Source organism: Arachis ipaensis, chromosome B02, assembly GCF_000816755.2.
Source record: "Arachis ipaensis cultivar K30076 chromosome B02, Araip1.1, whole genome shotgun sequence".
Lineage (NCBI taxonomy): Eukaryota > Viridiplantae > Streptophyta > Magnoliopsida > Fabales > Fabaceae > Arachis > Arachis ipaensis.
This window is the reverse complement of record NC_029786.2, coordinates 169,716-182,040: the sequence shown is the minus strand read 5'-3', so window position 1 is coordinate 182,040 and position 12,325 is coordinate 169,716. Positions and strand designations below refer to the sequence as shown.

At 34.5% G+C, this 12,325-nt stretch overlaps 1 protein-coding gene and 1 long non-coding RNA gene across 3 annotated transcripts; one reads left to right on the top strand and one right to left on the bottom strand.

Moving 5' to 3' along the window:
• LOC110268369 lies at positions 1 to 975 on the bottom strand. The gene is made up of 3 exons (XR_002356515.1): positions 869 to 975; positions 608 to 684; positions 1 to 253 (listed from the first exon to the last, which is right to left on the bottom strand). It is a non-coding gene; the product is annotated as an uncharacterized LOC110268369 (long non-coding RNA).
• Positions 3,947 to 12,134, top strand: LOC107621069 (K(+) efflux antiporter 2, chloroplastic). 2 transcript variants are annotated; one of them, XM_021114437.1, is made up of 21 exons: positions 3,948 to 4,117; positions 4,289 to 5,923; positions 6,086 to 6,257; positions 6,348 to 6,438; positions 6,516 to 6,652; positions 6,743 to 6,802; positions 6,915 to 7,034; positions 7,334 to 7,402; positions 7,660 to 7,725; positions 8,166 to 8,255; positions 8,360 to 8,464; positions 8,589 to 8,717; positions 8,939 to 9,148; positions 9,411 to 9,560; positions 9,928 to 9,981; positions 10,055 to 10,113; positions 10,515 to 10,581; positions 10,661 to 10,837; positions 11,082 to 11,138; positions 11,570 to 11,644; positions 11,796 to 12,134. In XM_021114437.1, the coding sequence occupies exons 1-21, from the start codon at positions 4,062 to 4,064 to the stop codon at positions 11,922 to 11,924; spliced, it is 3,708 nt and encodes a 1,235-aa protein (XP_020970096.1). In that variant the 5' UTR covers positions 3,948 to 4,061; the 3' UTR covers positions 11,925 to 12,134. The 2 variants fall into 2 exon arrangements, 1 of the variants encoding a protein (XP_020970096.1); XR_002356513.1 differs by lacking the exon at positions 11,796 to 12,134 and having other exon boundaries at positions 3,947 to 4,117; positions 10,661 to 10,971; positions 11,570 to 11,615.

Sequence of the window (12,325 nt, the reverse complement as noted above, 5' to 3'; positions counted from 1 at the left end):
TAACTAGAGTATATAGTTAAAACCATAAGTCTTACATCACCAAATCATAATTACTACCTAAACAGTTCAAGATTCAAAATAACATAACCCACACGAGGATCCTGCCTGTGACATATGGAGCATTGACATAATCTAAATTTTGAGCAAGGTTCCATTACATAATTACTTAGCCCTTGGAAAGAAGAAGGGCTCACCAAAGTGACTAAGATCTACTGAGAGGCAGGTGGAATGGAACCTGGAATGACTCCTGTATCTGAAAAACATAGGAATATAATAGGGTGAGTTTTGCAACTCAGTGAGCAAACATTACATCTATAACCCACACGAGACAATACAGAGTTTACCTTGAAAATTATATTTCCTTTCATAGATGAGAAATTCATAATAATTAATTATGCAAACAAATAGATAAGTAGTTAAGCGGATGAACTGAAATGAGAGTTCTCATTCCAGAAGTCAAATCAAATCAAATATTACACACCTAGGACGGCTCCACCTCTAAGGGTAGCCCTTTCCTCTAGTGTGCCCGTACGGTACAACAGATCCAACGTGTGGCCTATTGATAATAATATATTTAAAAACAATTATAGATATAATATCCACTCACAACTTGATTCCAAAGAACCGGAAGCAACTCTGAGCGCGTCAACGAGCTACCAAATGATGTCCAATAATTCTACAACTCTAGAAATATGACAATAATGATATTTGTGAGCTACTAATATTGTCAATTAACATAATCTTACTCACCTTGACAAAAGCCCGAAATTTCCTAATCCTAATAACCCTAATTTCGGATTTTGCTATACCCACAAGTATGGGATGCTAAAAATTTGAGATATAGCTAATTATTGAGTCAAAGAGTTACCTTGAAGTCTCAATAATAATAGAAACTCAGAATTTGAATGCTTCCTTTACTCATTAGTATGAACTTCTTGATTTGAGGTTGTGAAAAATAAAAATTTACTTTGGATATAGATGATATATTAAAATAGAGATAAAATAAAAGGATAAAATGAAATTGGTGTGTTGTGGTTGGATGAAGATTTTGAAATGAAGAAGATGGAATGAAAGAGGAGATGAACGAAAAGAGAGGGTTTGGTTTTGATTTGTATGAAGGAAATGAAAAATAAAAGAGAGAAGGAGGGATAGGCTCGAGAGAATAAGAAGGGAGAAGGGGTTTAAGTGGGGGCATGTGCCCCCCACGTGACTATGCACTTCCGTTTCCCTTTTTTTTTTGTGGGTATAACAATACGTGAAGTATTATTTCGTTTACACTGTAAACGAAATAAGACCACGCGTGCCTATATATAGGAGTTTCGTTCACAGCACAAAGAAAAATCTTAAACCGTATGTTTCCTGAAATTTTCTCCTCTTTTTATCCTTCTCTAATCAAATTTACAATTTACTTCAAGATTATGACACGCGCCGATCAGCAAGATGCGGACATTAATTGACTGAACGCGACGTGGCACGTTGCCGGGACAACCAACTTTGAGGTTGGTCTTGTTCTTCATTTAATGTTTATGTTAAACATGAAATGTATTGCCATAGTGTGGGTACTTTATAGAAGTACTGTGGAGTAGATATTAGACGTAGGAATATATTGTTCGAAATAGTTTAAACAACCCAGTGTAATGTTAGACATATTTTGACATGGATTTGGTAGTTAAATATTTATTTCGGTATGTTTTCCTTTGATGTAGGTTACTAAGTTTTTTTTTAACGACTTTAGTTATAAAAAAAGGGATTATTAAAAATTATTGGTAAACTTGATTATGTCCGAATATGTAGAGGTTTGTATTTAGTCAAGATAAAAATTCCTAAATTTTTAATTTAAAGTTGTTATAACTTAGATTAAGTTATTAAGTTGATGGTGTAGTCGTTGTTCTTTATTTTAGTAAATGTTTTTACGTAATCTACCTTATGAATTAGATGAAAAATGAAAGTTGTTATTTGTTTAAGTGATTATGTTTATTTACTTTAAATTACATAAACATTTGCTAATTTAGTTACGAATTTTTTATTTAGACATTTTTATTTAGATTTAATTATATAGACGTTTATTAATTTAGTTATTCATTTCTTAATTAACTGGTTTTATTTAAATGATTTTATATTGTAGACGTATGTCTAGTTATTTGTTAACTTAATTTTATAATTCAATTTAAGTTGTTATGTAAACGTCTGATGGTAGGATTATGTAAACCGAAATTTTTATAGCTTTATAGGTTGACACACTTTTGATTTGGATTTTTTATTATTTACCAGAGGGGTTGTCTATTTTTGCCCAGGAGAGTTAGTCACAGATTTTCACTACCGGATGTCATTTTCTCCTACCTGAGGGAGACTGGATTTGACGACACCGTAACACTGAGGGACTTCGTCTTTGATAACTCCATGATCACAACATTTATGGAAAGTTGGCGTTTAGAGACCCACACCTTTCACATACCGTGGGATGAGTGCACGATCACCCTCCAAGACGTTTCCTACCACCTCGAGCTATGTGCTAACGGAGAGTCCGTTGGTGGGTGCTTTAATTACTTTCATACTTGGTATCGGATCGGAATTTGGGAGTTGGTTGAGCGTTTATTTGATACCAGACCTCCTGTAAAGCATGGAACGCAAAAGAGAGAGATTTTCTCATTAAAATTTACATGACTTCGAGAACGTGTCCAACAAATACCGCCCAATACTAATGATTCAGAACCCTCTATCAATATGCAAAATGCTATATCATGTTGTTGATGATAAAAAATTACCCATTTACTGATAAGTCTAACAATACGGTCCATCCCCTATTCCCACTGCTAAATGACTTTGGAAGGTGTCATTCTTTTTACCCAAACCAGCACTTAGCTAACCATATATGCTCTAAGGGCATTAATATTGTGTATAAAAAAATTAAAATTTTTTAAGTTTTAATAATGTTTATTTTTAAAAAAGAAACATATAAAAATTAGAAATAAAAAATAGAGTATTTTATTAACTAATGCCCTTAGAACATTTGTCAATAAAAATTCTAAAAAAACTATTAACAATTTCAATTTTTCACACACTTTTAATATATGAAATAATGCATTAAAATCTTTTGAAAGTTATTAGTGATGACTATTTCTAAATTAAGATTATTTTATACGTCGTCTTTATAAATATATGAAAAACATGATCACGAGAAACACAAAGAAACTGAAAAAATATCATGTATTGTGATTCTAAAAATCCAATGAAAGAAAAGGAATATACACAAGCATATTGTGAATAGAACTCTAATCAAGACAAATTTTGGGTTTGGATATTTTTGTTCGCAATTTCGATATCCATTCATTACCATGTCCTAAAATAACGTAAAGGCATTAAGACTAACATCACGCGCTCACATTTAGTTCAATTTTTTTTTTTTTTTTGTGAAAAAATAATTCTGAATGCCAAAAGAAAGGTGTCGATAAGAAATGATTGCATATTCATAATTCATCATATAAAATTAGGTGATATTCCTATGAAGATATTATAATTATTTTTATGTGATATTTTTTTTTTGATTTTTGGATGATGAATTATAAAATTAGATTTTGATATGTTATAAAAATGTTGTTTTTATTTAAAATGTGGCTAAATTAATAAATCACATTTTTATATAAAACATCTTTATAAAAAGATATTTTTTACATTTTCATTTGAGTAGCTCCTATAAAATTAAGTTATGTGGTCGTTGAATAATGTTACTTTTTCTTTGGTCAGTGAGGAAAAGTTCATATAAACCAAGAAACCAAAAAGGATTATTATGATTATTATTCCTATTTGTTTTAGGAAAAAGTCTGAGCTTATCCTTAGTGAACAAGGTCAAGGATATAATTGGACGTTGTTATCCACGCGCGGAAACTGCGAGGGGAAAACGAAACTCGTAATGAATATCCATTGGCTTAGAAATTTCATTACAAAGCAACACATTTTCTCAGCTCAGAAATTTCATTTTCTTAGCTTCCAAACACAAATATATCTCTTTAAATTATTAATATAACCAATTAACCATCGCTATACTTGAAAGTTGATATTGAATGCATGCATATTCAGTTTTCAGCTCAAAAGCTCCATATCCATTTCAAATTTCCCGGTAATTTAACCAAAAACTGCTCCTTTTCTTTTAATCATAGATGAATGTGGAAAATGAAGTAGTGCTAGTTTGATTCTCTGATTCTATTTTCTGAAATTCTTTTCAGGCAATTTTTTTAGTAGAAGGAAAATAGTTTGAAAAATTGAGTTTGAATTTTGAAATGTGTTGAAGCTTGCCGCCCTCAAACATGGTGGTGGATCGTTTCGATTCTTGCATTGCTTTTGGTGGGAAGGGTTTTGGTTGTGCTTTTCTCGGGAACTCAAGAACTATCCTGAAAGCGCGGTTTAGCGGCATGAACAAGATTGGTATTGCTGCTGCATGTAGTAGTAGTAGTAGTAGTTGGAGGAGTAATAATTCAAGATTGGCTTGTGTAGGAGAGTTCAACTTTTCAAATGTGAAGAGAATAGGGAAACTTTGTGGCAACAGTTCTAATTTTCGCGTTGTGGGAGGTAGGGGATTTTTGTCTAGGTGCCAGGGTGATGATGATTCTTTAGCATATATTAATGGCAATGGCCGGAATATTGATAATGCTGGAGGTGGTCCAAACAAGGTGGGTTCTGATTTGGGTTCCATTTCAGGAGCTGCATCGAGTGAACCCTTGGAAGACGAAAGAACAATTGGGGGTGAAATAAAGCAAGAGGTACAGACAGTGGATGAATTGAAAGAACTGTTGCAAAAGGCCTTGAAGGAACTCGAAGTTGCTAGGCATAATAGTGCCATGTATGAGGAGAGGGTCAAGAAGATATCGGAGAGTGCGATTTCCTTTCAGGATGAAGCATCAAGAGCATGGAATGATGTTAATTCTACTCTTGATATCATCCAGGAAATTGTGGGTGAAGAATTTGTTGCCAAGGAAGCTGTTCAGAAAGCGACTATGGCTCTTTCTTTTGCCGAGGCTAGGCTTCAAGTAGCCATGGAGTCTTTGGAGGTTGTAAAAGGAACTTATGATCCTCGGTCACAAGGTGCCAAAGAGAGTAATGGCGATGAAGATATATTGGAAGAGGAGCAATTGCTTGTGGTTGCTCAAGAAGATATCAAGGAGTGTCAGTCAAATTTAGCGAATTGCGAGACAGAGCTAAGGTGCTTGCAAAAAAGAAAGGAGAATTTGCAGAATGAAGTGAACAAGTTGCATGAAATTGCGGAAAAGGCCCAGACGAATGCAGTAAAAGCCGAGGAGGACGTCACAAACATAATGCTTTTAGCTGAGCAAGCTGTTGCTGATGAACTTAAGGCTGCACAAGTCGTAAATGATGCAGAGATTGCATTATCGAAAGCAGATAAGTCTTCCTCTAGCATTATTGCTGACTCTGGTATCACTCTACAAGAACAAGAGGTTTTGGACGATCCTAAGGAGGAGGTGGTTCAAAATGTTTCTGGTGATGACACTGTTGATACAGACACAGATTCCCAAATTGACAATGAAACTTTGCTTGGCAAGCAATCATCAGACAAGTTTTCTGATAAAACCAGCCAAATTATTGAAGATACGGCACAGTCTGATTATCTGAGTGATCATGAAAATGGACAGTTAGTCTTAGACCCATCTAAAGAAGCTGAAGTTGAAGTAGAGAAAATAATGAATTCAGTTCAAATGAAAAAACAGGAAACACAGAAAGATGTAAGAGACAATCCACCACTTGTTCCCAAGGCATTGTTGAATAAATCTTCCAGATTTTTTCCTGCATCATTCTTCTCTTTTACTATCGAAGGTGATGATTATACACCAGAATCATTTTTCCAAAGTTTCGTGGAGTCAGCACGGAAGCTGTTACCCAAGCTAGTTATTGGGATATTGTTACTTGGAGGGTGTGTATGATCTATCTACATCTAGTTTCCTTTTTTGTTGCAGTTGTTCTTACTTCATGAGTTGTTCTGTCAATTTTAAGGATGATTATATTGTGCTATCTCATCCTAATATTCATCATGAAGATTCCTTTGGTATTCAAGAATGGTGTAATTCCCTTGCAGGATTGCCTTCTATGCAAACAGAGCAGAGAGGGGTGCGCAATTACTTCAGCAACCAGGAGTAATTACAACCACTGCTGAAGAAGTTTCCACAAGTGCAAAACCTTTGGTTAGACAGCTTCAGAATCTCCCCACGAGGATCAAGAATATTATTGCATCATTACCTGATCAAGAGGTATGTTTCTTCTCATGTTTCCCACCTTTACTACATTTATTCTTCTGCTGTATTTGCTATGTCTAACTGAATGCCATGATATTTATTCAGGTGGATGAGGAGGAAGCATCCCTTTTTGATATGCTTTGGTTATTACTTGCTAGTGTTATTTTTGTGCCAGTGTTTCAGAAAATCCCTGGAGGTAACTGATTTTCTTTTCAAAATGTTAAATTGAATCCGTAAAATTATAACAAATTGATTGTCTAACATTTTGTATAGGCAGTCCCGTTCTTGGCTACTTGGCTGCTGGTATCCTTATTGGGCCCTATGGTCTGTCCATCATTCGTCATGTTCATGGGACGAAAGCAATAGCTGAATTTGGAGTTGTTTTCCTGTTATTCAATATTGGCCTTGAGGTGGAGTTTCCTTTAAGTTGTTCGTCTACCTTAGTTTTGGTCATCTTTATAACCAATAGTTAAACTGAAGCTGTGAACTGTTTTATTTAGCTCTCTTTTGAAAGGCTTAGTTCAATGAAGAAATATGTCTTTGGATTAGGCTCAGCTCAGGTAATGGGAAACTCCATTTTCCTTCTCTCTTCTTTCTTTTTATCTTTTGTTTTTACTTGGGTTCTTCTTAACATATTAGCCAGCAATCCTTAGCTTTTGTGAACAAATGCAGGTTTTGGTGACTGCTGTTGTTGTTGGCCTAGTAGCTCATTATGTTTGTGGTCAAGCAGGTCCTGCTGCTATTGTCATTGGGAATGGCCTCGCATTATCATCAACCGCTGTTGTTCTGCAAGTAAATTATCAGACCAGTTCTTGTGCTTCTATTTATTCCAGATTTTCTAAACTTATACCTTCTTTTTCTGGACACAGTAGCTTTAAAATGATCCTGCATCTGCTAATAACTGAATTTATGGTAAATACTATTTTATAAAGCTTGATTCCTCAAGTTGGAACATATGCTCCCGTTGGAAAGATTCTACGAGTTTAAATATTAAGCATGACAGTCAAGCTGTGTTCTATCCTTTTTATACTTCTGTTTTCATGTCTGCTGAGTTTGCCATGCTACAACAATTCCAGTGAACTGTTTTGCAGGTATTACAGGAGAGAGGTGAGAGCACATCACGCCATGGACGAGCCACATTTTCTGTGTTACTTTTTCAGGTTACTTTGTACCCTACCCATCTACCCATCTTTCTGGATACTAACGATTCTTGTGGATTGAAGTAACAAAAACATTATAATCTAGATTTACCATATAGTATAGTTCTGCTTATATCCCCAATTATCGTCCTATACTTTGTAGCTGGTTGATATTCAGTCAATATGCAGTTTCTGAAATTGATTGTTCATTATTAGCTATTATTAGCTCTTGACTGCATTCGTTATTGCAATAAATTGATTTCTGTATTTCTTTTCAGGACTTGGCGGTTGTGGTCTTGCTAATTCTCATACCTCTTATTTCACCAAATTCATCTAAAGGAGGGGTAACATTTTCTAGCACTCCTTATCTGAATATATATGTATCAGATAGGTTATAGTTAGACTATGAACTACTATAAAAAAATAATTTTATGTCTATAAAAGAATACGAGAACATGGGAGTCAAAGATAAAAATTTCAAAACATTACTTAATGATAAATGTCATGGGTGAATCTTTTCTTCACTCTGAATCCTTGATGTTTTAGAGGACATGCATTTAATTGGATAATTCTCTTTCAGTTTATTTTTTACTACGTATCAATGTATGCATTGAATGGTTTAAGACACGTTTATCTCTTTCCAATTGAAGTTGGTTCATGCTGAACGCTGGACTGGAAGTCAATGACTTACCATACTTCTGTCATTTTCGTCATTATTCACCATATATATGTTGCTGTTCTGCCTATATTATCTTCAAAAGAAATAAGTAATCTCCATTGCCAGGTTGGTTTTCAAGCTATTGCTGAAGCTCTTGGTCTGGCTGCTGTTAAGGCAGCAGTTGCCATCACTGTCATTATTGCAGGTGGACGATTGGTAAGTGATATTCAGAATTGAGGTGTGTGATGTATGCGGAGTCCTATTATTTTTTGTCCTTCAATTGTTTTACTTTGTAATGTTTCCCACCCTTCTTTGTACAGCTACTTCGACCAATATATAGGCAGATTGCAGAAAATCAAAATGCAGAAATATTTTCTGCCAATACACTCTTTGTTATTCTTGGGACAAGTCTTCTCACAGCCAGGGTAGGTGTTTGAACCTATTCTTTTCCTTGTATTCCTTTCTTTTGACTTTTGAGACAAAAACAAGGTTTGACCATTTTCTTATGTCCATTGATGTTATTTTACTTCTTATGTTGTTCTTGAACAGGCAGGGCTTTCCATGGCACTAGGAGCATTTTTGGCTGGTTTACTACTAGCTGAAACTGAATTTTCCTTACAAGTGGAATCTGACATTGCTCCATATCGTGGTCTTCTGTTAGGTCTGTTCTTTATGACGGTAGGTTCTCTAATACTAGTATTCACACGTTCATTAGTCGTATTATTTATCTATCAACAAACAAATAGCCATATTATGATTTGTTAATCAGATGGTCAATTATTCAATTCTTATGGAGATCTTGTACAAGTAATGGTCATCTAATCATCTTGAGGTGTGATTTTTCGAATAAACCAGCTTAAATTATGCAATTAATGCAAAGTAGTTTTTGTGATTTTCAGGTTGGAATGTCAATTGATCCAAAACTTCTTGTTTCAAAATTTAAAGTCATTATGGGGACGCTGGCACTCTTACTATGTGGCAAGACACTGTTGATTACTGTGATTGGTAGAATTTTCGGTATTTCACTCATTAATGCCATAAGAGTTGGCCTCCTTCTTGCTCCTGGGGGAGAATTTGCATTTGTGGCCTTTGGTGAAGCTGTTAATCAGGTTTTGTTCCTGAAACATTATTCTGTCAAGAATTCTCTGGTTTACAGACAACATTCATTTAAAATAGCTCATTTTAAAAATTCTGATAGGTTGCAAACTTAAATAACCTATGCTTTATTTATTTATATCCCAAGAAGAGTGACCTTAAGAAATAACAAAATCTGAATGCATACCAGCTTATAAAAAGCGGCAAGATTTTGTTTCCTTACAACTGGAAATTCAATTGGATATAAAATAATATTTCTCATTGACACTGCTTCAGGGCATAATGTCTTCCCAGATGTCCTCTCTGCTGTTTCTTCTTGTGGGAATTTCAATGGCCCTCACACCATGGCTAGCTGAAGGAGGACAGATGATTGCTTCCCGTTTTGAGCTACATGATGTTAGAAGTTTATTACCTGTAGAAAGTGAGGTAAGATTGTTTGTATGAGTGGCTGAAACTGACTTTATTAACTGCAAATGGTTATAAATTTATAGCTTCACCACTATCCATTGTTGGGCTTTCTTCCTGGTTAACTTTTTTTTTTGCCTGTATTTAGTTTAATTAGGAGATTCTTTTGTAGTGCCTCCTGCATTTGTGGTTGTAGAAACTTTATTTGGTTAGATCATATTTGTTTAGCATCTATTACGTTTTATTTAATTTAGTTAGATCATATTGGGTCGGATGTTATTCCACTTTGTATCCATTTTCGGGATGCTATTCGTCATTCATTATTTTTTGTTTAGATTTGTCTTTAAAAATTAGTAGCTAACTTTGTTTTGGAGGAATTCTTTTATAGACAGACGATCTGCAAGATCATATCATTATTTGTGGATTTGGACGAGTTGGCCAGGTGATCTATTGCTTTTTTGGTTTAATTTATTTTCAATGATATGTTTGACGCTTTACCTACTTGTTATTTTTAGATCATTGCACAACTTCTTTCGGAGCGACTTATTCCTTTTGTTGCACTAGACGTCAGAAGGTAACTCAACTTACAATCATTTTTCTGGTTGCTTCTTTAGTTCTTTGTGATAAATTATTTTGTAATTATTTAGTGGTTTTTGTTATTAATGAATGCCATTTCTGTGAAAATGAACACAATTACAGGTATAGACAAGCATTAATCGTTTAGTAGAAATCAATTCAATTTTGATTTCCTTCATAATGCTTGGATTCTTTGTTTATTTCTCAATACATAATTCTAGAGAGAACACAATTCTTGTTAAAGAATGCTGATACTTGTTGAACAAAATGAGGGAGAAAGATTCATTCTTTAGTTTTCTTCAAAGAAGTATAAGCTACGATATATCATATGTACACTCTTAGATGGAAAACAACGAGTACATGACCTGCCCTTTCTTTCGTATTTGCTAATTTCCTCAGTGATAGAGTGGCAATTGGGCGTGCCCTGGATCTCCCAGTGTACTTCGGAGATGCTGGTAGCCGAGAGGTATTTCTTTCAGTGCCTGAGAATTGAAATCATATATATATGTCCATTACCCCTGACATGCTTTATACTGCATAACAAGGTCCTACATAAGGTCGGGGCTGAAAGGGCGAGCGCTGCTGCAGTAACTCTAGATTCTCCTGGTGCAAATTATAGAACAGTTTGGGCTTTAAGCAAGCACTTCCCGAAAGTAAAGACCTTCGTCCGTGCTCATGATGTTGATCATGGATTGAACTTAGAAAAGGCTGGAGCCACTGCTGTAATATTCTGATACTCTTCTATCTTCTGTTTGGATTATTTCCTCATGATATAGTTCAGGAAAAAAGATGAAAAATGGATTGTTGCTCCAAGCTAACCTACCATACTGTTTAACAAGGAAAAAAATGATCCTATGTAATGTACAGGTTCAGAGGTTCTGCACTGGTTTTTAGTACAACTGGCTATTATAGAAATGATTTTCTTGAATTTTGTCTATTTGAACTCTCTATTACATGCATTTGTAGGTTGTCCCAGAGACCTTAGAACCAAGTCTTCAACTAGCAGCTGCAGTGCTAGCTCAGGTAATGTCATTGGAGCAGATTTATTGAACTTATGAATAAACTTTGTATGTCCCAATATTTTGTTGACACTTATCTATAGAGGGGGAGAAAAAAGAAAGAGAAAAAGGAAAAAACTTAATGAATCTTTATGTCACAGGCTGAAATTTTGTTTGTTTTTTACCTCAAATTATTCAGTTTGTGGTCAAAGTCAAATTTTTTCATACTGATGGTATGAGCATATTTTCACTCTCTAATGCATAGTGAGATTAGCCACATCTTACTGAGGACTAAAGCTTCTTTTGAAACTGAAAACAAGAGAAAAAAAGAATTGAAAAGAAAATACTCAGAAAAGGTTTCTACATTGTGTAATTTTTCAAGTTAATGACATCATGACACAACGTTATAGCATGGAGATGGGCAATCTTAGCTTTCTAACCATTTGTAATCTTCAGGCTAAGCTTCCAACAACAGAGATTGCAGCAATCATAAATGAATTCAGATCACGCCATTTAGCCGAGCTCACCGAAGTACTTCTTCCTTTTAAACACTTACGCAGCCATTCACAATGGACTTGTCATAGTCCTCAGAAATTGCAAAATCTCTATCTACATTTTTTTTCACTCGTATTTATACTTGATGTTTTAATTGATTCATGTTACTTTTTTTCTATTTCTTCAGCTATGTGAAGCAAGTGGAAGTTCTCTTGGATATGGATTCAACAGAGCTATGACTATGAGCAAACCCAAATCTCAATCCTCAGATTTCTCAGATGATAACCAAGTCTCTGATGGAACAGTGGCAATATGAAGATTCCACCCTTATACACAAAACACAAGGAATAATGATACAAAATTTTGAAAAATTGTATAGAAGATGATATGTTCTATCATTATTATGTACAGAAGGAGCATATTATTATTTGAATGGAAAATGCATCATCTTTCTTTGTCTTGGCAGAAATTCTTTGTTCATGCTCCTTGGGTTTTGGAAAGCATGTATAAGATGGCCTATTTTTATTGCTCGTATCATTCCTATCTAGTTCTAATCAAGTATGAATCATGAATGTATAGATATTTCTCATTAAGATAAATAAAGCAAAATAACCGAAATTATAATTTTTATATTTACAATTTTACATGACCAATTTCATGTTTACAGGTGATATTAATGTCATATTCCACAAAATGCATGAAAAATCGATATTATAT

Coding starts and splice junctions, on each gene's coding strand:
- LOC107621069 (XM_021114437.1), top strand. CDS start 4,062: ATGCATGCATATTCAGTTTTCAGCTCAAAAGCTCCATATCCATTTCAA. Junction 6,803..6,914: donor TTGGATTAGGCTCAGCTCAG/GTAATGGGAAAC, acceptor GAACAAATGCAG/GTTTTGGTGACTGCTGTTGT. Junction 8,718..8,938: donor TAGGTCTGTTCTTTATGACG/GTAGGTTCTCTA, acceptor TGTGATTTTCAG/GTTGGAATGTCAATTGATCC.